Source organism: Drosophila biarmipes, chromosome 3L (assembly GCF_025231255.1).
Source record: "Drosophila biarmipes strain raj3 chromosome 3L, RU_DBia_V1.1, whole genome shotgun sequence".
Taxonomy (NCBI): Eukaryota; Metazoa; Arthropoda; class Insecta; order Diptera; family Drosophilidae; genus Drosophila; species Drosophila biarmipes.
The window spans coordinates 8,478,083-8,500,830 of record NC_066613.1 but is presented as its reverse complement, the minus strand read 5'-3'; the positions used below and the strand labels follow the sequence as shown (position 1 = coordinate 8,500,830).

The following is a 22,748-nucleotide window of genomic DNA, read 5'->3' as shown; positions in this document are numbered from 1 at the left end:
TTCATGTTTTATTTTGACCTCCTCGTGCACAGTATAACTAAGATACTTTTATACCCGCTATTCGTGGAGTATAAATATTTTGGATCGGATTCACTGGCCAATTATCCTTACGAACGTCCATGGACGAGATATGCAGATCTCAGAAATGCTGGAAAGTTAGAAAGGTGGAGAAAGGTAAGTATAAAAATTCCTGCGCTGGTTTATCTCAAATGTTTGGCACGCCCACAATGTGTAACTAGCACAGTTCTGAGCTTTAAAAATGTTTTAAAATATTCTTAAATAAACTTAGACATTCTTGAAATATTTTAATTTAGATTCTTGATTCGGCAGATTACGACGCCCACTCCATCGACCCAAACCGTCCATAATGTTTGATTACCAATCTAATACTCTTGGGTAGCATGTATCTTATAGCCGACATGTTATAAGTCGCTTTTACCTATAAAAAGCTTTAAACAAGAGGTTGGCCTTATATTATAGGCTTTGGCTTATGAATGTCATCTTTGTGTTTGAGAATATTTTTTGCCCTAGTTAGTTGTTAGATAAACTTGCTATTTAATTTAAATGGTGTGTATTTTGACAAGTTAAAATAGATTTTAATGCCAATAAAAACAATAGGGAAGCCCTCTAATTAAAATAATAAAAAAGAGATATAAATACAGTGAAAAAAGGCTAAGTTACTTAAATACGCGTTTGATATGTATATATATTTGGTACTATTTGCTTTATTTGTTACATACCTATCGCTTGAACTTAATGTAATCTGTAAATCGATGTGAACAGCTGTCTTTGCATGTCATTGGGCCATAAGAAGGGTCCATGTGGATTGCAAATATTTAAAGTAATAATATTAGCATGAATTTATTAAGCTTATTAACTTTGCAGTAAGGAAATCACTTCAAACTGTAAGAATTCGTCTATAAAAGAATTTGTGTTCCCTCTAGTAAATCAGAACACCTTAGTCTCTCTTTTGTGCAGAATCATTAGTAGTTTCCAAGCCCTAGAATTCTTTAAGATGAAGTTTCTCTTCGTGGTTGCCCTTATCGCACTGGCCATTCAGGTGGCCTATTCTGCATCTTCCTCAACGACTACAACTACAACCGCTGCTACCACTACAACCACCACCACCGATGCCACAACCACCACAACCGCCTCCTCCACCCACAAGAAGCGCTGTTGGAAGGGCAACAACTGGTGCCACACCCGCATCCCCAAGAGGAAGTGCAAGCACCCGAACAGGTGCCACAAGACCATCGTGATTGTGACCCACAAGAAAGGTTAGGTGAAGATGCCAAAGAAATGCATCACCCAAAAGTATCTCGGAAGAATTAAATAAATAAATATTCTAAAGTAACACGATCGTGTCTTTTATGCTTCCACCTATCAAAATCGGTAAAAGAAAACCCTTTTGCAGGAAAAAAAACAAATTTATTTAGAAGGGTTTTAAAAATCAGAAGAATAGGATGGCAACGGGGCTAGTACGACCTCACAGCATCCAAGTTGGCTCTCCGCAGACGCACTGGCGGACCTTCCTCTGGAGGGTCTGGATGGTGTTGATGAGGTCCTGGCAGAGTGCAACCCGCTCTGGACAGCCCTTGCAAGCCGTGCCGCCAGGTCCACAAGGTTTGCAGTCACAATCGCATCCTGAGGCGAGGCCAGTGAGTCCGACGAGCAGGATGCAAGCTGTGAGATCAGCGAAATTTTAGGTAACTAATTTGGTCCAACCTTTTCTACTTACCGATTATGGCAAACACGGCGGGCTTCATGGTTGTTCCCTGATTGGGTTAGCTTTACCAGATGGTTCCAACTTCGGGAAACTCAACTTCTTTTATAGCTCGAAAAGGGTAAGTGGATCAGTGGAAAATTTTAGACTGCTCATCCAAAAATAAAATGTATTTCTGGACAAACAATTGTTTTAATGCAAATATAAAGCCGAACAACCTTTACCATAAAAATAGCTAAAATGGATGTTACATTTTCGAAAATGTTTCAGATTAGCTTAAATCGGCCTGGTTTGGAAATTACTATAAAACTATAAAATTGCTAGCTCCTTAAAAAAGATGTAAGTCAAATGTTGTTTTAAAACGTTCATTAGGGCAAGTCGATTGTACTTAACAAAATAAAAAGGATTTATAAAGTTTTTAATGTATCTGTGATCTGATCTTGGGTTTAAAGATAACTTGGAATCAAGGAGATGTTCGGTCTCTCAAAAAAGTAAATAGATTTCGCACTAATTTCGACAAATTCTGATGGTAATTCTAAATGCAATTATTTTCAAAATCTTGCTTGAAAACTTCGCAAAAAAATACATTAGTTTTTACTTCTAAGCTGCAAACTTCTCTTTTCATGGTTTTAATCTAGCCTCAGTTAAAAATGTCATTAGCCTAAAATGCATGCTTTTAATGCAAGTAAATAGGTTATTAAGAACGCGAATTCACCTCTTATTACCATTAATGTAGATTTAAATAAATTCAAAAGCGGACTACATAATAACACAGAAAGTTGTGCCTTTAAATTTATTGCTCAGAATAGTGAAGGATCTGTCTAATTAGAAATAAAAAATGAAAACATATTTAAATAAGAATGTTTTACATGAAGGTGAAAGTTGTTTGACCCGGTGACTTTCTGGTGGAATGCGGGTTCAATAAAAATATATCAGCATTAAAAAGTTTACTTCTATAAATAACTGGGCAGATGTCAGAAAAGCAATGTTTTAAAATAGCACTCTATTTACTTGGATACAAATGGTTTGCCCAGAAAATTGTATTTTTGGCTGGGCTGGTTAAAATTTTCCACCGATCGACTTATAACTTTTGGCATATAAAAGGGGTCCAGATCCCGAAGTTGATACCATCTGGTAGAGTGAATCCAATCAAGACAGAACCATGAAACTGATCGCTGCTGTCATTATTGGTGAGTAGAGAAGCCCCTGAGCGATTGACTGGCCCCAACCCATGATGCACTTCGTCACTTCCCCCGCAGCTTGCATCCTGTTCATTGGATCCACCGAAGGCGCAGCAGGACCCACCGATTGCGGATGCCAGCCCTGTGGTCCTGCCGGCAAGCCCTGCCAGGGCTGTCCTGAAAGGATCCCACTCTGCCAGGACCTCCTCAACACCATACAGACCCTCCAGAAGAAGGTCCGTCAGTGCGTCTGCGGCATACCAACCTGGATGCTGTAATAGCGCCCTGGACGCCCTTATTAATGAAATCCTGAAAATCTTTCCTAATAAATTTGTTTTTGTTGCTGCAAAAAAGGTATTTTTGAACGAGTTTGATAGGTGGAAGAATGAAAGACGTTTTCGTGTTATTTTACAATATTTATTTATTTAATTATTCCTGGGGGTCACTATCTCGACATCTTCACCTAACCCTTCTTGTGGGTCACGATGACGACGGTCTTGTGGCACCTCTTCGGGTGCTTGCACTTCCGCTTGGGGATGCGGGTGTGGCACCAGTTGTTGCCCTTCCAACAGCGCTTGTGGGTGGAGGAGGCGGTTGTGGTGGTTGTGGCATCGGTGGTGGTGGTTGTAGTGGTAGCAGCGGTTGTAGTTGTGGTTGTTGAGGAAGATGCAGAGGAGGCACACTGGATGGCCAGTGCGATAAGGGCAACAACGAAAAGGTACCTCATCTTGAAGAATTCTGGGGTTTGGAAACTACTAATGATTCTGCACAAAAGAGCGTCTTAGGTGTTCTGATTTACTGAAGGGAACACAAATTCTTTTATAGGCGAGTTCTTATAGTTTGGCGCTTGTAAAACATTTGCCAATTAAATATTTTTGAAATGATTTCCTTACTTCAGAGGTAATTACCGTAGTAAATTCTTATCAATAGAAGTCAAATATTTAAATTCCACATGGAATTGGCCCACTGACATGTTAGGACAGCTGTTCATACCGATTTTAACAGCTATACTAAAGCTTAACATGTCGGGAAGTCGAAATTAAACAATTAAAGCAGATATGTTAAATACACACACCGAATTTAATTTACTATCCGGTATTTTAAGAATTTATGTAAGTTGTTTCGATCACTTAGATTTGGTATGCGTACTTTTATTTTAGTTGTTGAAAATAAGAAGTAGCTTTTTATTTTTAAAATTAAAACTTTGTTTGCATTTATTTAGAGTATGTTTAAATTACTAATTTCCATAAAATACATTATTTTTCCACGTCACTCTAAAACTTTTATTAATGCCAAACATCAACGGTTTGCGTTCAAGGTGGCAAAATGCGGTCCATTGTTAAGGGGGAGGGTTATTCGGCCATTATATGCATATTAAAGTACAACATATAAACTATGTTTTATAAAATGTTTACCGAAAAAAATTATATAAATGAAACGTTGGGAGCCAGCTTGGACGCCTCCAAGAAAAGAAGTTTTGCGGTGTACAGCATAACTCGTTACTGGATTATCAGAAAAACAAAAACCTAAAATTATTTCTAAGCTAAAATGTTTCCAAAGATGACTAAGTCGAATTTTTTTTATTTTTTAATTATTGTATTTTTGGTAACATTTTGAAGTCAATAAGCTAATATTGGCGATATATTAATTATTATAAAATTAAAAATAATTACGACAAAAAGAATTTACAAAGAGAAACAGTGTATCAAGTTACAGAACTATCGGTATATTGGTTTTAGTAAAAACACACTCTTAAGGAGAACGATTAAAATTGTGAGACGCTAGAAGACCGACCCTCGTTCAAATGGTAAAATTTTTTTTAATTGTTGTCCGACTAACATCAAATTTCAACACAAAATTCTTGAATGAACCTAAAAGTATTAAAAATAGAATAAATTTAACCTTCAGCAAAAACATGCTATTGCCCCCCCAAAAAAAACAGTTTTTTAATTTAAAAATATGCCTCCGTTTGTGCCCTACAATCTTTATTTTTATAAATTAGAGACGTTTTCTGTTTTTAAGATATTAAATTGGTTCTGGCAAGATTTCTGAACTTCTACTACGAACGCACGTTGCAGAAAGTGGTGCTTTATTTACCGAATAGTACCCGTAAAATAAGTTTTAGGTTTGTAAAAGAACGGTCCACATTTGATTAGGAAAACACACACCATAAGAAAAAGCATTAAAAAAATATTTATTCGAGAGCCTCGACTATTTGATATCCCTTTTAAATTTTTGAATAGACGGCCACTGCAGGGGCGTGCCAAACCTTAGAAACTTAAATCTAATACAACCCTTTAGTTCTCACAGTTCCGAGATCTAAACAATCTCAGGGACATTCCCTTAATAAATCCGATCGATAATATATACATATAAAACCGAAATATATACTTTTTCATTTTATTACTTCTTTAAAACAACTTCACTCCTGTGCATTTTTATCCTTTCTTGTGGGTCACGATGACGACGGTCTTGTGGCACCTCTTCGGGTGCTTGCACTTCCGCTTGGGGATGCGGGTGTGGCACCAGTTGTTGCCCTTCCAACAGCGCTTGTGGGTGGAGGAGGCAGTTGTGGTGGTTGTGGCATCGGTGGTGGTGGTTGTAGTGGTTGCAGCGGTTGTAGTTGTGGTTGTTGAGGAAGATGCAGAATAGGCCACCTGAACGGCCAGTGCGATAAGGGCAACCACGAAGAGGAACTTCATCTTTGGGACAATGGGAGCCTAGAGAACTCTGCTTGGGTAACACCTTATCGAGATATTGGGGTGGAGTGTTGTGATTGATTAATGTAAGAACAGGCTTTTTTATAGCAAAGACTTCCCCGGCATCACAGAATATTCGTCGAAATAACTTCCTCCGCCTATGTGTACCTATGCAAAACAATTAAATATTTGCTAAGCCGAAACAATGTGATAACAGCTGCTTACACGCGCCACTAACCCACTAGGTACCAAGATTATGAGCCACTACCTATATTCTGTTTAAAGTCGGATAAAAAAGTCTTTTTTTAAAACGACCCACTATCTTTTAAATTTAAAGGTTATATCTGATGGGTTTTTCTAGATCTTCTATGAACTGAAGGTTTGTGCATTCGCTTACAAGTAATGTAAAAAATGTGTAAAATGGTTCGTACAATGTAAATATATAGATGAAGTAGACTCGAAATTATTTTACATTTACAAAACCAGAAAACTATTAATAAATTAATACTTACATATATATGTATAATAAATAAATATTTGTTTTATATACTGTTAAAATCAAATGTATTTTAAATTGAGCATAAATAATGAGTCAATTTTATTAAAGCATCAAAATATCTACATTTTTGCAGCAAGCTTCCAAATCAATTGATTTGCCAAAATCGCCATTATCGCGGATTATTGTAATCTACTTAAATAAGCCTTTAAGGACAGCCGCCCCTACAAGAACTAGCCTAGGAAATTCACCACAACATCCTGTAGGGAGTTTACTAAGTCAACTCCAAGGCCAACTAATCCCATAAAGTCAATTTCCTAGAAGGGAACCACTCTGCGACGAGCTCATCAATATCGTTGGATTGTCTGATGCGGAGCGACTCGCACCCTTTAACCCACCACTAGTACCATGAATATGATTCCACCCATGTCGAATTTTTTTTTAAGTGGACGCTGTAACCAAGGCTTGGTTTTGTTTCAATCCATAGTCATGACATATTTAACTTACGAAATGCTCTATTATGATCGCAAAAATTATCCTTGCCTTAGTAATCATTGAGGTGCAAACAACATATGTATATGAAACGTGAAATTAATAAACGTGAAAATAAATGCTACTGGCATAAAATTACGAGCCTAACGAGGTATGATATTTTATATTTGAATATTTCTGGTATTATTTTGGGTAACGCCGATTTTTTTGAACAGACTAACTATGGATAAAACCATTTTCGTTAGGCCACCACTTTTAAAATAATTTTTAGAGAGTAAAAAATGGAATCCGTCTTTATGCGAATACGAAAATAAATATTTTTGTTAGAGTCCAACAGGAAATTAACTTAAAAAGTTCCACATTTTTTTGCATGAATACAGGATACATTGTTATGTATGCATCTACAACTATCGGGCATAACCAATTACAATAAATGCTTTACCACTTCTTTCGCTCGAGCTAAAAGTTGCCCAGCAGCGCTCTTTGTTGTGGCTTGGTCAATGGATCAGCTGACTGTTCTGTGGCTCGGCTGGGACTTCGGTTTGGGCCCGGCTCGACTCGGCGGCTCTGGCGATCCGCTTGCCACTCGAGCGCCGTTGCTTGTCGCTGGTGGACGCGATTCGGTGGTTTCGATTCCGCGATATTCGTTGGTTCGGTGCCGTTTTACACAGCTCGAGTGGAGTGTTGGTGACAACTGAGTGCCCCAAGGGTGGACAAGAGTGCAATAAATTGACAAACTTCCAGGATCGAAGAGCATCGGCGGCCATGGGCCACGCATAATCGGTGGGTGGTGGTGCAAAAAGTGTAGCAAGTCTGCAAGGCTCAGAGTTACTGATCGTGTGTCTGTGTGTCTGATGTCGAGATAAAACTGCCTGCCTTCAAATTGTCAATTCCTGGTTAATGGCTTTGCAATCTCGAGAATCGGCTCTTTTGTTTCGGGCTGCTCGGCCTGCAGTGAGTGCAGCGAGTCGAATTGAATAATATGGATATGGATGCGCGGCACTGCTAAATGACTAAAAACGCTCTCTCATGTAGATGTCTATCTCGGGTGGGCAAGGCTCCTGGTCCCGAGCGCACTAATCGCCGGCAGACAATCGTCGGCGTCCAAGGAACTCCGCTTAATTGGTGGGACCACCCATGCCCCATGCCCCATGCCCCATCCCCATCCTTCATCCCCATTCCGTCGAGCCCTTTGACAACATTGGGCCATTAACTGGGCGGCAGGGGGATCGACTTATTGCCCACCTCGGTAACCGGAGAGGCCCCAGATTTCGCCACTAATCCAGTGCGGATCTCTCGGGGAACTGGCAGTGCCACCCGCACGCTCGCATGCCAAATATCGATCCCTATCGAGTCATATGCAGCACATGTATGCAAAGTGTTCCCGCGAAGTCGTCAGTTGGCAGTCTTTCGGCCAAGACGTACACTTCGAAACATTCCATTAAAACAAGTATTTACCCCTTTTTGAAAAACCTTTCCCATATTTTTCATTCGTTTTTTAAATGTTGAGGCCAAAAACGGAACATTTAATTAAATTATTTGTATTATTTTTATGGTATTTATGCTCCCATGATTTATTAAAATAAACCTAGTAATTTTGTCAGTGTTATAAGGCTTTATTGCACTTTAATTGTACTTATAAAGTTATGTTTAAAACATTTAAAAATATAAGTATTTATTAATATAAATAGATTCCAAAGTGAAATGTGCAGAACTTTAATTTGTATCTTTAAATTAGTTTAAAGACAGGAATGTTCTCTGTTTCTCAATACATAAAGCTATTCCTAATACTCTTCTTCCTCAAAAAGTTCTCCCATTTCAATAACTATTCCCAAAAAATGCTTAACTAAAGCCGAGTTAACAAAATTCGCCGAAACAATATTTCGCCGTGAAGCACAAGACATAGACGCAGAGAAGTGCAATTGCAAAGGGCCTGGCGCCGAAACCTGACCTCCGATCGGCTGTTAACCTTTCAAGGTGGTCAAAGGCCCCTTTTCTGGCAAACTCGCCTCGATTTTTGCTGAGTGGCAGTGGGGTGGATGAGTCACGAGCCAGGCATTTCCTCCAGTATCAGCTTGCGCGCTCAACTCCTCTTGTTTTCCAGCTGTCCTAGAGCCAAGACCTCCGAGGATGGAGACCAGCAGCAGTGTCGTGGCGGAGATGGAGGCCTCCAGTCCAGCTGATCACGGCCAGCCCACCCAGATCACCTCCATCGATGGCTTCTTCAATCGCAAGCGGGGTCGTCCGCCTAAGAATCGCTTTGTGGAGGTCTACAAGAGCGTAAGTATAGCAAAACACAAGTCATAGGAATTTATATCCTAGAAGAAATGCCATCCTCCTTGTGCCATTTGTAGATCATTTATTAAAGAGTTCCGAACTCAAATATAATATATTTATGTTGGTATCCCTCCGATAACAAATTAAAAATATCAAATATTTGGTATTTAAATTTTATTTTATTAAAGTAAATATTCTTCAAGGCTGAAAAGATGCCTTGCTCATTGCATCTTAGAATGTATTTTCATATATTCCTTCCATTCCTTCAAAATAAATGCCATTTTTCCCGGTTTTCCGACTTGTTTACGAGGTTCTCATGGAAATATTTGAGCTCTGCTGCGACCCAGTTGCTTGGTTCCTTTTCGGTCTGTCTGCGACCCGATCGAGGCTCGATCGTAATTAGGAATTTGCGCCTATTTGTGTGCAACGCCAGCCATTCAGGCCTGCCCCGCCCCCGGCCGCCCCGCCCACCGCGCGGTGGCCTAATGCGGCATTTTGTGTGCTGTGCGTTGAATTGAGTTTTCGGATTTGGTTTTTGCCATATTCGTCATATTAATATTGACAACGAGTGTTTCCGCATTTATTTCATTTGCCCGTCTAGCGACGTCGACGGCACTTCTCCTGGCCCTCCACCACCTGCCCCGATCGCCACCCACTGCCGCCCAGAGCCACCCCCCCAACGCCCTTCGCGGCGACGAGCGTTTTGTGCTTTTAACTGTCATTTTCATAATTTCTACATTTTTCGAGCCAAGCTCATGCACACGCACCACTTCGCACTTGTGTGCTTGCGATTACCCAGCCCACGCGCCACTCTCCTTGGTGAGCACTGTGAGCATGGCCAGTGCACTGGGAAAAATTAGGGGGTAATAGGAGCTATAAGAAGAGCCAAAAGGTCCAGTACCTGTGGCTGCCTGAGACTCTACTTCATAAACTAATAGGATTAAACAATGATTGTTTTATTTCGAAATATGTATTAGGTTAATCCTAACTTTAGGCAATAGGGCTCAGGTTTTTAAGTTTTTTAAACTTTCTGGAATTTTAGAAAAAATTTATATTTTTTAATTATTAAATTTTTAATGAATTCATTGTGTCAAAAATGTTTTGCAATTTTAGTTTTATGTAGTAAAGAACTTAAACGCATTTGATCCTTGGCTTTTATGGAAATGGCTTGGTTGGTATCAAGACACTTCGAAAAACTGAATTTAATTTTTAAGAAATTTCGAAGGGTTGTCTTTATCATTAAGAAGGCACATGGGTTAAAGTCGAACTTAAAAAAGGCCACATATCAAATACAAAAAAAGGGGGAAAAAACTAAAATATAAATAAACTAGTTTTTTCACGTGCACTATCTGTGTGAATAAAAAAGCAAATTTGAATAAATATTTTGTTCATTGCCATTTGCGGCATTCTTTTGGGAAGTAAGCCGAGCCAGCTCCGCGACTGAGGGGGTAAGGTGACCCAAATTGATCGCAGGAACCGAGGTGTTGCACTGGGTGGATCTCCTCCCTCGCCAGCACCCACCGCTCTCTTGGGACCCCTTCGATAATCCCCATGGCGATGGAAAGGAATGATACACAGCACTAACAATAGCAATAATAATAATAATTCCTATACACACTCGAGTCGTATTTAATCAAATAAGGTGTGTGCTCATGTGTGTGAGCCACAACTTATCAGGCAAAGGCAAACTCGTTTCATTGTCTTTCAATATTTTCGGTGTAATTATTGTTGAGTAAATGAGAGAGTGCCACATACTCTGCCCCAAGAGAAACTATTTACTAGGTAAAAAGATATAACAAAATATATATATTTTTTCTATTTAATAGAGAAGAATGTGTCATGATATCAGTAGTTAAAATATAAAAATATATAAAATTTAGATTTGATTTTGAAATCACTAATTATAGAACACCGTACACCGTTACCATGGTGTACCATCAGAATTCCATTTATGTGGTTCCGATATCATCTACATTATCACATATTCACTTTCCGAGTTTGGGGAAATATTTGCATGCCTTATTCGTAATCCTACTTTTGGAGTGCCCTAGGGTATCCACTGGCTGCACTTGTATTCGGATTTCGAATGGTTTCTCCATTGTTTTTGCTTTTGGCCTTTTCCCTCCGCTCATTCTTTCTCGCTTTTCGTTTTATTATTGATTTGATGCGTGAAAAAAATTTAAATAGTGACATTTTTGGCCAACGACAAACATTAACAGTAATTTCGGAAATACGAGTAATAAACTGGTTGCGGCCGACTGTTTGTCATAAATCCAAAATGTAAATTCCGAAAACTATGACAATGGCAGCGGCAGCAAGTACGGCCCTGCCAAGCCAAAGCAATTTAACTCCATGAAAGGCGCCCACATCGCTGCGTGGAATATGGAGATAGATTTCGATTGTCAACAAATACAGAGAAGTTCGTTTTCCCTCGTTTTCGGTTCCAAATCAGGCCCAGCACTCGCCGCAGGCCATCTTCACCAGCTTCAAGCTGGAGAGGAGCGATCACCCCGGTCATGGTGCACCTGTTCCCGGTGGCTCGGCGGTGGAGAGCGCAGAGGATCGTCTGTCCCAGGCGGATCTCGAGGCGTCGGCCACCGATCTCACACCTAGTCGCAACCGGAAACGGGGTCGTGTTTGGGCCCCATCGTCATCCTCCTCAGTTTTGGAGCAGCCGAGCAAGAGGAGCTCACTCCATCCGCCCCACCTGGCAGCCAGGAGTGAGACCCTGCCCCGGAGCAGCCGCAATGAGTCTTCAGCACAGGTAATATTTAATTTCTTTGAACTTGAAAATAATTTTAAAAATAGAAAAACAGAAAAAATAAAATATTTTTATCAAATAATATAGTGGTAAAGGATCAAAAAAAACTTTCAAGCTTTGAACAAACTTTCATTAATACGAATTAAATATTATACGTATAGTATGTCTGGTTGAATTTTGCATTGATCACATAATAAAAACTTGTTTTGGCTTAAATTTAACATAACATAAAAATAACATAGTTTTTAACGATTTTGTGATTGTTTTTTCACTGCTTAAAATAATTTTTCAGCCCAATTTACCGCCTTCAGAAACTTTAGACGCATTATCGTCAAAAAATGTATTAAGGAGAGATCTGGATAAGGTTTCCGGTAAGTGTGACATAAACAACTTATAAACAATTATTTTATAAAATTAGTAATTAATAAAGTGTTTGTTATGTGTACATTAGGATTATGATTATCATAACTTATACAATTTGGAGAACAAAGTAGACAAGGTTAATTAATTCTAACTGGCACACGAGTCGTTTTAAAGAACATCCCAAATATTAAAATCAAATACATTTTTGCGCACTATTATAAACCATATTTTAGGGTAAGAATAGTTATTTAAAGGCTTTAAAAATTATATTTATAAAGTTTGTTTTCCCTTTTTTACTGTTTACTGTGCTCACCTTATCTTACATTTATTTTCTTTCCCCAACAAAGTTGTTCGAGCCGCGGGCACCTTTTACCCGGAGAATGCTGCGCATCAGGAAGTGCCGGACGCGGGGGCCTCGAGGCACACGAGTGGCCAGGAATCGGCGGACCAGGAAGCCGACCAGCCGGAGGATCTGAGCATGCGTTCGTCTCTTCTTCCTCCGGAGGCGACGGCCACACCAGCGGGAGTGGGACCAGCCCTGAATATGAATCTGCTGCAGTTCAAGCAGCTGATCGACTTGTACCAGCGCCAGGTGCTGCTGCCCAGCTTCCTGGCGGCAGCCAGTCAACCCCTGGCCACCGGGCTACCTGGATCGGGATCGGGAGCAGTACCTGGACCCCTTCTGGACATGCGCCTTCTGCTGGAGAACGCCGCCCACCAAAAGCTGCTCCTCCTGAATGCAGCTGCCAGTGCATCGGCAACTGCAGTGGGCACTGCGACCGATCCTGGTGGCCAGCGGACCGCGGTGAAGAGGATCCGGGACCACGACATACCCACTGGCTACCTGAAGTTCCGTTTCAACGAGGACTGCGGCTTCGAGCGCTGTGGCTACCGCAACCACCAGTCGCACTTCCACTGCAACCGGCGGGACTGCCACTACAGCTTCTGCGACAAGACGCGGTTTGTGCAGCACACGGCGCGCCACGAGCGGATGGACACGCTGATGGGCGACGACTTCCGGCAGTTCCGGGCCAACATGCAGTGCGGGGTGGCCACCTGCTCGTACTCCGCTGCGGCGGCAGGAGCCACGGACTCCAACCACCAAAGCCGGATGGGTAAGTCACTCTGGCATTCTTTATATTCTTTAAGTTGGCATTTAGATCTGAAGACTGTCGCTCTTTTCTTGTTATTGTTATTGTTATTGTTTTTCCAGATTAAGTTTCTAAATCTTAAAAAAATTAATTTCGGTCAAAGCCTTTTTTAAAAAATACCTTTTTTTGAAGGACCATATCTGATCCTTTTTTAAAATTTAATTTAAATACTAATATTAAATTATTTTTCCTTAACTATCATGAAATCTAATATTTTCCATCGTGTTTAGAACAATTCTATTTTAAATCATAAATCTAAATATTTGAAACCTGTTGTAGAGTTTTTGGGCTTTATTGAAACATGTAATTGGACTTTTTAAATTAATTTTAATATATTTACTTTTATTATTCCACTTGCTTTCATAACATAATCAAAATTTTTTCCTTTTTTTAGATGCAACAGAGGCGGGTTCGACGGGATCTAGGAAGACCTCGCACTTCCACTGCCGCAAGTGCGACTACGTCTGCACGGACTCCAACAAGGTGGTGGCCCACCGACGACTGCACCTTCGCCAGGACTACGTGCGGAGTGCGGGATTCCGCAAGGTGGGCGGAAACGAGCCGTGCGATTCTCCGGGCTGCTCCTACGCCCAGCGGCACACGCACTACCACTGCGACACCTGCGACGGCGGAGTCCTCTCGCGGGCCCAACTGGCAGCCCACAAGCACCGGACAGCGCTCCCCAAACCGGAAGCGGCTACCACTCCCTGAATGTCATACGAAAATACAGACCCTAGGATATCAGACTCCTAACTCTAAAATAATAAAGTAACTGAAAGAAATGCACTTAGTGATCCTTACTAGATCGAGAGTTCTTCATACGCAGTCATTTCAATCTCATCTTGATGTATAACAAAATTCTTAGGAACTTTAAAATTAATGCTCCAACAAACAACGGATTTTTTCTTTCCTCGCCCCTGTAACTCCAAAGGATAAATTCTTTAAATTTTTCAATTGTATCACCTTTAAATGGGAACAGACTGTTCCCCTAATGAAACAAGCTAGCCTGGTTTATAATAACTTAAATAGTTTAGAGTGCAGGGATATTCTTTTTCCAGTTATTAATACGATATAGTAATTTTGAAAGTCCAGGCGAAGTCAAGGCCTCTCTTATCGATGTGATTTTTGGGGGGGAACATAATGTGCAGTCTGTTATGATCCGCAGTCCACTGGAGTTAAAGCCAAATGACAAATCTGTTAAATCCCGACAGCATATCCAAGTGACTTCCCCACTTACCTTTATTTTGGTGCCATCCATGCCCAACATAGCCACCTGGGTGGTCTGTTTGTTCAGGATATCTCCTCCGGTGCCCAAGTCAAGCCCGGTCAACATGACATTGCGGAAGACGTTGACCTCCTTGCCAAGGGGATAAATATCCAGCTCATTGGTGTCGTACGGATACTCCAGGACAAACGCATAGACTGTAATACTACCATTGGACGCCTCCTGAAGTTGGGTATACCAAACACCCGGAGTCACAGTGTCGTTCTGGTAAATCCAGGGCACACTGCCGTAGATACCCTCGCCGTTTGTCTTCAGCCAGCGACCCATGTCCCTCAGGCGCTCCTCGAAAATGGGCAGGATGGTGCCGTACTTGGTGGGTCCCACATTGATGAGCACATTGCCGTTGCAGCTGACGGTGGTGACGATCTCTGGTAGATTCGCGATTTGATGTACAGAACTTAAATACTTGGTCATAGTTATTGCACCCACCTTTGACGACCTCCTTGGAGGTCATGAAGTCGGCCAGGGAGACATCGAACCGCTGGCCCCAGCTGGTGCGATCCAGGGTGAAGGCGTTCTCCCACTTGTGGGCCTGCAGGATACCGGGATTGAAGCGGTCGGCACAGTTGTAGAAGTCGCCGTGCATGCAGGCGGTGCCGAAGCCCCAGCGGTCGTTGGTCACCACCGTGTCCCTCACGGGACTGTCGTTGTACAGCCAGGCGATGAACTCCTCGGAGCGCCAGTACTTGGCCGGAGCCTCCCAGTCGCCATCCGACCAGATGATCTCCGGCAGGTACTCCTGCACCAGCTCCATCTGCTCCGGCCGCACCTTGCGCTCCACGAAGTGCTGCTGCATCAGCAGGTGCAGCTTGTCGTCGGTCCACAGCGGGTTGAACCACTCGAACAGGGAGTAGTAGAGCCCGAACTTCAGACTCGACTCCTTGCGAACGGCGGCCGCAAGTTCCTCTGGGAAGAGAAAATGGTATTAAAATGTAATATTAAGTATACTAAAACAAAAAAAAAACAAGAAAACAGTACCCAATTAGACAAAAATATAACAATAAAATACAAATAAACAAAAGAATAAGGTCTATTTAAACTTAAATAATTTCCTTCTTTGAATATAAAATGATTAAAGTAAAAAGAAAACTAATTTAATTATTTTTTATTTAAATAATAATGTTAAATATGTTTGAGTGTTAGGTTTATATACTTAAACCTTTCATATTAAATTCAATGTGCAATAGTTTTTTTTTTATTTAACTTTTTTCGGTGTTCCGGTGTTTATTTGGGGAATATTTTAAGTGGAAATATTACAAGCGATAACTTGTTTGAGCGCTTTGAAGGAAGTATCTATGTTAAATCTGTCAGATTTAATCCAATGGTTACTTACTGATTATGTCCCGCTTGGGTCCCACATCCATGGCGTTCCATCCGAAGCTGTTCTTCGAGGGCCACAGCGTGAAGCCGTCGTGGTGCTTGCTGGTCAGCACTACATATCTGGAGATTGTGGTGGGAATTAATGATCCGGGGAACACGAGATATCACTATATGTATGTACCTGGCTCCGCTATCTCGGAAAAGCAACGCCCACTCGGTGGCATTGAATAGCTCCGCTGTGAATTGGCTGGCGAATTCCTGATAAGTGAAGTCGGGCTTGTAATTGCGTTGCATGAATTGAACGTAGCCCGGGTTACGGAGATCTGAAGGGCACAGAATTCTTTACTTTATGTTCTTTAATATTTTCTAAAACAGAGAATAGTCCTAACATTATAATTCATATTTTAAAAGTTTTTAAAAAGTTAATAAACGAAATTAAGAGTCCAACTGTATTTTCAACCATACTTTTAAATGGTGTGTATTTTTTACAAGGGCTGATATGTACGCCAGACTTATTGCTCTTACTTTTCCAGTTGGTCCAGAACCACTCGGAGCCGAAGCTGGGCACGGAGTACACGCCGTAGTGCAGGAAGATGCCCACCTTGGCCTCGTCGTACCACCGGGGCAGGGGTCTCTGGTCCAGGCTGGCCCAGTTGGGCTGATATCGCGTTCGGGGGCCCGGCACCTGAGCGTCGACCTCCACTCCAGATCGCCACGCGATCAGCGCCACCAGAAGCGTCCAAGCGGAGATTGCCATTTCCTCAATTAGCCGGCGATCTGAATTTTTGCTTTCGCTGAAGCGTCTGCCTCGCGTCGTGATCCAAACACAACTGAGAACTGTGTGCGCAGAACGTATCTCTCAGTAAGTCCGGCTTCCAGCAAAATAAGTATACTTTTGTGGAAGCGAGATCGGTTCACTTCCACAAAGGGACAAGCCAGAAACTACACTCAAGAAAAAGGTAGACTTTTTTTCTATAAAACTTCAAGTATGTTCATAGGGTCATTTTTTAAAACCTAAAAAGGCAAATAAAATGAAAACTTGTTATTACAAACAACATTTGAATAACCCAATGTGTTATTTAATATTTTATTTATAAAATTAAAATATTTTCAAAGAAAGATTAAATAAATACGATTTTTTTAAGTGACTAAAATAATTTGTGAACAAAAAAGATGATAAGAAATACAATTTCTGCTGTGCTGATTTGTTTATCAGCATTTCTAATTTGTAGGCAAACAAAGTTTATTTGCGAATATTCACAATAACAATATACAAATACGTATGCCTTTTTGAATGTGTTCAAGACATAATTCTCCCCTTTTTTTAAACAACATACAAACTATATCTTACTTATTGTATGGTAAGTATTGTTTTATTTAAAAAAAAAAAGAAAAATAAACAGATGGTTTTTATAAATATACATGAGTACATTTTTGCAATCACTTACAAAAAAATGTGCATATTCTAGGTGGGCTTAAAATAAATATTTCATGTAATTGGCTGAATATTTAACTTTCCATTTGATATCAAAATTATAGTTTAAAATGTAATAATCACCCACCTCCGATGCACATATGGACAGTAAAATAAATATAAAATTTTGTACTAAATATATTTTGGAAGCGAAACAAGAATGAATGTTAAGTCCTGCGTCAGATGTCGCAGTTGGCTGACCAGGTGCGGAATCGTCGGCTGGATCGGGGGGAGTAGTGCGAGGATAGCGAAGTGGTTGTCGGCTCCTCGCGTATCAAGGTTCCTCCCAGGGTGACTATGCGCCGCGACTCGGAAAGGAGAGGAGTCTGCTCCGTGGGCGATCCCACCTTCAGCTGGAGCTCCTCCTTGGCCGCCACGCAGTTCCGTGCGATTTGATACATGTGCTCGTACTTCTCGGCCAGGCTGAGGAAGCTGGACTTGCCGGCACCCTCGTAGAACTCCTTGGGCGTGAGAGTGCCAAAGTCAATGAGGCCAAGCAGATCTCTCACGTAGTTTGGCCCCCTGGCCTCCTCCTTTGCTGGGTCAGAGGAACTGCATCCAATCTGCAGCGGCAGGCAGCTGGTTGAGGGCAGTTCCGATCCAGGGTTCTCTATGCAAATAGTAGTTCCAGTTTCCTCTAGGGTTTGCACCTGGTTTACGTTCTCAGCTGCTTCGAAACCATTGTACTTCAGATACATTTCCAGCAGCCGAAAACGGTCAGCCTCGGAAAGTTTTCCAGCAATCACTTCGATGTAGTGCTTAAAGACATCGCAGTCGTACTCGTAGACGACCGAGTGGTCTAGGGTGCTCCTGAAGGTGGACTTCAGCTCCCAGGACATCTGCTCTATGAGTGATTTCTTGTCCATGCGATGGGCACAAGCGAACACCCGCAGTAACTCCCCCATGTCGAAGCTATCCTTACGCACCAGCAACTCCCTCACGCAGTCCTCCTCGAGGGATTGCACCAGGTACTTGTGGCCGAACTCGCAGAGGCGGATTAGAGAGTCAAAGTCGTACTTCTGCAGCTTGTCGTACTCATAGCCGTAGACGTAGTCCCGGAACTTCTCGAAAACATCCGGACTCACATCGTTCAGTCGCACCTCTCCAGTGGCGGACTCATTATAAGCCCCATAAAGCATTCGGTCGAAGACGTCAGAGGCGCAGCTAAGGATCAGTCTGTGGCAGGGAAAGGACTTGGTAGTTCCATTCTCTTGTTCGATGATGAAGCTGCAGTCCGTGTGGCGGTTGGTGCGACCGAGATCTATGAGGGATCCGCGCAGCCTGGTATTTGGGAAGGTTCGAACAGACCTGCGATTAAACTATGTGAAAGCTAGAGCCTGGGGAGTATGGGTTATCCCCTTACCAGATACTCATCTTAACCAACCGATCCAGCTATCTTCTCCGATTTCGAACAGTAAATTTAGCACGTAAAAAGTATTCCTTTGGAAATGTTGAAACAAGTGTACTAACAGATTGACTATTTCGTGAAGTATTAGGCTATGGGAAGTGATTTCTTGATTCTCAGTTTGATTAAACTAGGCAAAGATAGCTAATGCCTTCTGTTTCCTAAAGTCTGGATGACTGGGATGCTTTTTAAGGATCCCTGGTTTTTAAATAACCAGTACACCCCACATAGCCCTCAAATAAAACACCGCATCTCAATTGAACATAACAGTTTATTTTATTATTTCTCTCATGGTTTTGCATTTAACTGCTTATTTGCCGACTTAAAAGGTTTGTCTTGCATTCAATTTCATTTCCATTTCCACCTGTATTGTAATAATAACTCACATACCTACATATAAATACATGTATCGTTTGCCGTGTGTTTGGTTTTTTTATAGTTCATTGCATCGCATTCAAAGTTCAACAGATAGAAGTGTGTGTTCTTTAAGAGTATAGTGTGGTGTGTTGTAGCTCAGGCCTGGACAGCAGTTCAGTGAAACTGGAGTGGATCGAGTTGCAATTATCTACATGGGGAGAGGTGAACCATTGTAATACACAAATTTGCTTCTAGTATTCTACTTCGAACGCGTCTGTTTCTAAAGTAAGTTTCCTTCATTGCCATTTGTTTTCGCTATGGATTATTAACACAACACAGTACAGCACAACATACAAGTCCCCACTGTCTGTTGGGCAGAAATCCGAAGCATAATCTTGTATTTCCCTATATTCATAATTAAATGTGTGTTCAATCGTTACAAACTGGGTTTAAAATTGCCATACTTTAACAATGTGTGGATGCAGCTTCCGCTGCATACTTTTCGGGATTATTCGGTGCGATCTTGTGTGTGTGTGGGTGAGGTGTGGTACGTAAGTCGTGAAACATTCGGTGCATACCCGTAGGCGCCTGATCGCAGTTCGTCTGGGTGGCTTTTCGGTGCATACTTTCAGGCTGGCGGTGCCGAGTACACTGCGCGTAAAATACGGTTGGCTATTTAAAACTGCGTTTCACCTAGTAGAATATCTGTGGCTACGTTCCTGAACAATTGAACCGGTATACGCTCTATTTAAAATGTGACTGCTTAGGTTAGTGCCAGAACCGAAACATTGGACAAGTACATTTGCACCATTAGGTGGTATAAACAGAGGAAATTACAAAACCAAGTACTTATAGACCCTAAAAAACATATTAAAAACAATGTAATATTTGGAAAATAATTCTAATCCATAATTGTAGCAATGCGCTGCTAGTCTCTAACAAAAACCTACGTTTCGAAACATTTATAACTATATTGGTTAGGTATATTCAATAATTTAATATATAGCCGAAGTAAATAATTGAAAATGTAGTAAGTTAAAAGGAAAAAAGACTTGAGGTCCTAGGAATAACAAAATAAAACTCTTTTTGCTGTATAATCTTTTCTAAAAGTGACGTTTTTCCATCTTCGGAGTAGTTCGGAACTCCTTATTATGGTTGCCTTGAAGGCGTTGACTTTGCATTTGCACTCAGGCTTCAGTCAGGACATTTATTTGCTGTAGAAGAGGAAGGTTAAAATACGTGTAAAGCATAAGCACTCGACAACTCTAAACTCTATGCTTGCAGCTCCTCCTCCGTCTTCTATCTTTCTATACAGTAAGTACATATCTAAATCAACGTTACGGAACTACGATGCCAACTTCGATCAGCTGTTCAATAATTTTTTAGCTTGTGTGTATCATTTATGCAATGTCTGCAATTAGCCGCTATGCATTTTAATGTTTTCTCTTTTTTTATTATTTTTACAATATTTTCAACTTTAGGATCATAGAAGTAACATTAAATAACATTTTTGCGTAAATCTAGTATTTCTAATGTTTTTTGTAGTTGCTGTTGCTGCTGCTGTTGCTCCTTCCGTAGCTACTACTGCCCACCTATGCCGTGGTGGTCGAGGACGCTGCAGTGGCTCCGCCGGTGGCTACCCCTGTCCCATTGCCACCACCGCCTGCCGCGTTGCACTGAATGAGCCCACTGTGCTGCTGCTGTTGCTGCTGCGCCGCATGGTGGTGGCCATGGTGGCCGTGGTGATGGTGGTGGTGATGGTTCAAGTGATTCAGATTATGATTATTGTTATTATTGTTGCTAAAGTTTAAATGTAGTGCGCCCGCGCCCGCGCCGTTGTTCATGGCGGCACTGTCAGCCGCCGCAGCCGCCGCCGCCTGAGGAACCGCCGATGTGCAGTAACGCGTTGTATCACCAAATTCGCCGCTGGTCAGATCGCCCAGAATGCCGCCCAGCAGGCCGCTGCTGCCCGCCGGCTTGCAACCCGCTCCCGCCTCCGGCTGCGTGCAGATCGGCGGCGCCACCGCGTCTCCATCGATGAGGGAGACCGACGCCGAGGCGGATGTGCTGCCATTGTTGCTTTGTGAATTGACGTGCAGCGCCTCCGCCGAGGAGGTGCTGTTGCTGCTGCTGTTGTGGTGTTGCTGCTGCTGATGCTGCTGCTGCTGGTGCTGCAGGTCGCCGGAGGAGTGCTCGTGGACCGACGACGAGGAGGAGGTGGCATCCTGACACCCGCCGGTGGTGTCGTCGGTGAGGCGCAGGGCCACCTCGAGGTCGCGCAGCACGTCGGTCTCCTTCTCGTCGATCAGGTTGAAGCGCCTGTGGAGGGCGGTGAGGTGCGCGAACGTCAGATTTAGATGGGTGTGCAAGCCGAGCAGCGCGATTTCTCGGAAATGCGCCGCATACAGATGCGCTATCACATGAAATTGCAAGCGTAGTATCTTCCGCGCGATCGACTCGAACGAGCCGGGGAACTCGTTGGCGTATTTGGTTGGGAATATCGACTCATCGCTGACCGTCTTCTGGGTGAACGTCATCACGTAGTCGATGTACTGTGGAGCTGCGACGCGCGTCTTCTTGCCCTTCTCGTCGAACCATAAGTACGTTCTGCAGGGGAAGGAAATGCAATTAGTTGGGGTATATTCGAATAAAGTGTGGTCTTCAGGACTCACCTGTTGCCGGGTCCGGTCATGTCGGCGCAGCCGGATTGTGTACAAAATTCACTAATAGTTCCATAAACCAAGTTCACGTGCTCAAATAGAGCGAGGGCTAGAAAAAAGCATAGAAAAATTTAATTAGAATTTTAGAATAATCACGACTTGCTTTAAGTATCTATTTATAAATGGAACAAGTGCTGCCTTTAAATTATTATTAATCTATAAACTTGACCAAGACATATAAACTACAAGTGTAGATCAACAACCTGCTAAGTAAGTGCACTGATAAAAAAGCAAAGCAATTAAAACAATTAATTTTAACACTTATAGTTAGTTAAGAGATTTTAAGAATTAATTTGTTTACCAAATTTATTTTTGTACTGAAGTAAAGTATTTAAAAATATTTATTTCCTACTCTGACTTATGTTTTCATTCTCTCTTTTTATTATAAATGTTAAATAGAACTATATATTGTCTTATACTAATCCCTTTCTTTATCAGCGTGCCAACTCCTGGCAAAACCTAAGCAGGTGCACAGATAACTTTCGCAGCAGCAGCAATCTTATCACCGCCAAGGAGCGTCTGGCAGCTTTGTTGGTTTCTTTCAGTGTCTGGGGTTCGGCGATAAGCCCAGAATGATATTTATTGAGCGGAGCCACCCGGTAAGGTCAATGCCGACCCAATATTTGCACAAGTGTCCCCATTACGTCAGTCGGCGAGCTGCATTATGAAATGCCAGCAGAAGTGGAGCAAAACAAACCCTATCCCAATTCCAATTCCAATCCCAGTCCCAAGATAAGCTGCGGCGTGAGGAGAGGCGTCGAAGGCGTGAGGAAGGCCTCTGAAGTCAGCAATTTCAAATATTAAATTTGCATACGTACTTGCAGCTGACGCCATCGGGCGACGTGAAATGACCCTGATCATCGTCGCCCACGACAAACAGTTTGGCTTTGATTGTTTTTCCAAAACCAAGGGAAGATAATGAAGACGGTCGGGGATGGCGATGAGCAGGAGGAGAAGGAGGACGAGGGCTGATGCCCCGGGTGCTTGGCGGCAACAATTCGCTGATACATTGCCAATTATTTGCCTCATTTGAGTCAACAAAGA

General features: G+C 42.0%; 9 protein-coding genes across 17 annotated transcripts in view; 3 read left to right on the top strand and 6 right to left on the bottom strand.

Moving 5' to 3' along the window:
• Window positions 1–969: 969 nt before the first annotated feature.
• Window positions 970–1,354, top strand: LOC108028263 (protein new-glue 1-like). The gene has a single exon (XM_017099955.3). The coding sequence runs from the start codon at window positions 1,016–1,018 to the stop codon at window positions 1,280–1,282; it is 267 nt and encodes an 88-aa protein (XP_016955444.2). The 5' UTR covers window positions 970–1,015; the 3' UTR covers window positions 1,283–1,354.
• A 28-nt stretch (window positions 1,355–1,382) lies between these two features.
• On the bottom strand, window positions 1,383–1,809 carry LOC108027961 (salivary glue protein Sgs-7-like). The gene is made up of 2 exons (XM_050886082.1): window positions 1,739–1,809; window positions 1,383–1,683 (listed from the first exon to the last, which is right to left on the bottom strand). The coding sequence occupies exons 1-2, from the start codon at window positions 1,764–1,766 to the stop codon at window positions 1,487–1,489; spliced, it is 225 nt and encodes a 74-aa protein (XP_050742039.1). The 5' UTR covers window positions 1,767–1,809; the 3' UTR covers window positions 1,383–1,486.
• A 937-nt stretch (window positions 1,810–2,746) lies between these two features.
• LOC108028265 (salivary glue protein Sgs-7) lies at window positions 2,747–3,261 on the top strand. Its single transcript, XM_017099958.2, has 2 exons — window positions 2,747–2,913; window positions 2,983–3,261. The coding sequence occupies exons 1-2, from the start codon at window positions 2,886–2,888 to the stop codon at window positions 3,180–3,182; spliced, it is 228 nt and encodes a 75-aa protein (XP_016955447.1). The 5' UTR covers window positions 2,747–2,885; the 3' UTR covers window positions 3,183–3,261.
• A 44-nt stretch (window positions 3,262–3,305) lies between these two features.
• On the bottom strand, window positions 3,306–3,690 carry LOC108028262 (protein new-glue 1-like). Its single transcript, XM_017099954.3, has one exon. The coding sequence runs from the start codon at window positions 3,629–3,631 to the stop codon at window positions 3,368–3,370; it is 264 nt and encodes an 87-aa protein (XP_016955443.2). The 5' UTR covers window positions 3,632–3,690; the 3' UTR covers window positions 3,306–3,367.
• A 1,600-nt stretch (window positions 3,691–5,290) lies between these two features.
• LOC108028264 (protein new-glue 1-like) lies at window positions 5,291–5,660 on the bottom strand. The gene has a single exon (XM_017099957.3). The coding sequence runs from the start codon at window positions 5,604–5,606 to the stop codon at window positions 5,343–5,345; it is 264 nt and encodes an 87-aa protein (XP_016955446.2). The 5' UTR covers window positions 5,607–5,660; the 3' UTR covers window positions 5,291–5,342.
• A 1,529-nt stretch (window positions 5,661–7,189) lies between these two features.
• On the top strand, window positions 7,190–13,929 carry LOC108028259 (zinc finger protein castor homolog 1). 2 transcript variants are annotated; one of them, XM_017099949.3, is made up of 6 exons: window positions 7,190–7,374; window positions 8,696–8,871; window positions 11,321–11,632; window positions 11,922–12,000; window positions 12,340–13,107; window positions 13,538–13,929. In XM_017099949.3, exons 2-6 carry the CDS (start codon window positions 8,722–8,724, stop codon window positions 13,852–13,854), a joined length of 1,626 nt encoding a protein of 541 aa, XP_016955438.2. In that variant the 5' UTR covers window positions 7,190–7,374; window positions 8,696–8,721; the 3' UTR covers window positions 13,855–13,929. The 2 variants fall into 2 exon arrangements, with proteins under 2 accessions (XP_016955438.2, XP_050742229.1); XM_050886272.1 differs by lacking the exons at window positions 7,190–7,374; window positions 8,696–8,871; window positions 11,321–11,632; window positions 11,922–12,000 and adding an exon at window positions 12,157–12,226.
• Window positions 13,930–13,939: 10 nt separating this feature from the next.
• On the bottom strand, window positions 13,940–16,577 carry LOC108028260 (putative alpha-L-fucosidase). Of its 3 annotated transcripts, XM_017099950.3 has the most exons (6): window positions 16,274–16,577; window positions 15,930–16,071; window positions 15,762–15,868; window positions 14,858–15,334; window positions 14,381–14,796; window positions 13,940–14,312 (listed from the first exon to the last, which is right to left on the bottom strand). In XM_017099950.3, the coding sequence occupies exons 1-6, from the start codon at window positions 16,503–16,505 to the stop codon at window positions 14,205–14,207; spliced, it is 1,482 nt and encodes a 493-aa protein (XP_016955439.2). In that variant the 5' UTR covers window positions 16,506–16,577; the 3' UTR covers window positions 13,940–14,204. The 3 variants fall into 3 exon arrangements, with proteins under 3 accessions (XP_016955439.2, XP_050742230.1, XP_016955441.2); XM_050886273.1 differs by lacking the exons at window positions 15,762–15,868; window positions 15,930–16,071; window positions 16,274–16,577 and adding an exon at window positions 15,588–15,609 and having other exon boundaries at window positions 13,953–14,312; XM_017099952.3 differs by lacking the exons at window positions 15,762–15,868; window positions 15,930–16,071; window positions 16,274–16,577 and adding an exon at window positions 15,633–15,713 and having other exon boundaries at window positions 13,960–14,312.
• Window positions 16,578–17,342: 765 nt separating this feature from the next.
• LOC108028261 (uncharacterized) lies at window positions 17,343–18,749 on the bottom strand. 2 transcript variants are annotated; one of them, XM_017099953.3, is made up of 2 exons: window positions 18,586–18,749; window positions 17,343–18,530 (listed from the first exon to the last, which is right to left on the bottom strand). In XM_017099953.3, exons 1-2 carry the CDS (start codon window positions 18,594–18,596, stop codon window positions 17,402–17,404), a joined length of 1,140 nt encoding a protein of 379 aa, XP_016955442.2. In that variant the 5' UTR covers window positions 18,597–18,749; the 3' UTR covers window positions 17,343–17,401. The 2 variants fall into 2 exon arrangements, with proteins under 2 accessions (XP_016955442.2, XP_050742356.1); XM_050886399.1 differs by having other exon boundaries at window positions 17,343–18,503; window positions 18,586–18,733.
• Window positions 18,750–18,880: 131 nt separating this feature from the next.
• LOC108028256 (MOB kinase activator-like 2) overlaps window positions 18,881–22,748 on the bottom strand; it is a 43,906-nt gene continuing 40,038 nt past the window's right edge. For all 5 annotated transcript variants that reach the window (XM_017099948.3, XM_017099943.3, XM_017099942.3 and 2 more), the window contains 2 exons: window positions 21,657–21,753; window positions 18,881–21,591 (listed from right to left, as the gene is read on the bottom strand). In XM_017099948.3, the coding sequence (XP_016955437.2) occupies window positions 20,577–21,591; window positions 21,657–21,753 (1,112 nt within the window). In that variant the 3' untranslated portion in view covers window positions 18,881–20,576. The remainder of the gene's footprint in view (window positions 21,592–21,656; window positions 21,754–22,748) is intronic.

Coding starts and splice junctions, on each gene's coding strand:
- LOC108028263 (XM_017099955.3), top strand. CDS start 1,016: ATGAAGTTTCTCTTCGTGGTTGCCCTTATCGCACTGGCCATTCAGGTG.
- LOC108027961 (XM_050886082.1), bottom strand. CDS start 1,766: ATGAAGCCCGCCGTGTTTGCCATAATCG. Junction 1,684..1,738: donor CGCCGTGTTTGCCATAATCG/GTAAGTAGAAAA, acceptor CTGATCTCACAG/CTTGCATCCTGCTCGTCGGA.
- LOC108028265 (XM_017099958.2), top strand. CDS start 2,886: ATGAAACTGATCGCTGCTGTCATTATTG. Junction 2,914..2,982: donor GATCGCTGCTGTCATTATTG/GTGAGTAGAGAA, acceptor CTTCCCCCGCAG/CTTGCATCCTGTTCATTGGA.
- LOC108028262 (XM_017099954.3), bottom strand. CDS start 3,631: ATGAGGTACCTTTTCGTTGTTGCCCTTATCGCACTGGCCATCCAGTGT.
- LOC108028264 (XM_017099957.3), bottom strand. CDS start 5,606: ATGAAGTTCCTCTTCGTGGTTGCCCTTATCGCACTGGCCGTTCAGGTG.
- LOC108028259 (XM_017099949.3), top strand. CDS start 8,722: ATGGAGACCAGCAGCAGTGTCGTGGCGGAGATGGAGGCCTCCAGTCCA. Junction 8,872..11,320: donor TTGTGGAGGTCTACAAGAGC/GTAAGTATAGCA, acceptor GTTCCAAATCAG/GCCCAGCACTCGCCGCAGGC. Junction 12,001..12,339: donor AGATCTGGATAAGGTTTCCG/GTAAGTGTGACA, acceptor TCCCCAACAAAG/TTGTTCGAGCCGCGGGCACC.
- LOC108028260 (XM_017099950.3), bottom strand. CDS start 16,505: ATGGCAATCTCCGCTTGGACGCTTCTGGTGGCGCTGATCGCGTGGCGA. Junction 14,797..14,857: donor CTCCAAGGAGGTCGTCAAAG/GTGGGTGCAATA, acceptor CGAATCTACCAG/AGATCGTCACCACCGTCAGC. Junction 14,313..14,380: donor TGGATGGCACCAAAATAAAG/GTAAGTGGGGAA, acceptor CTTTAACTCCAG/TGGACTGCGGATCATAACAG.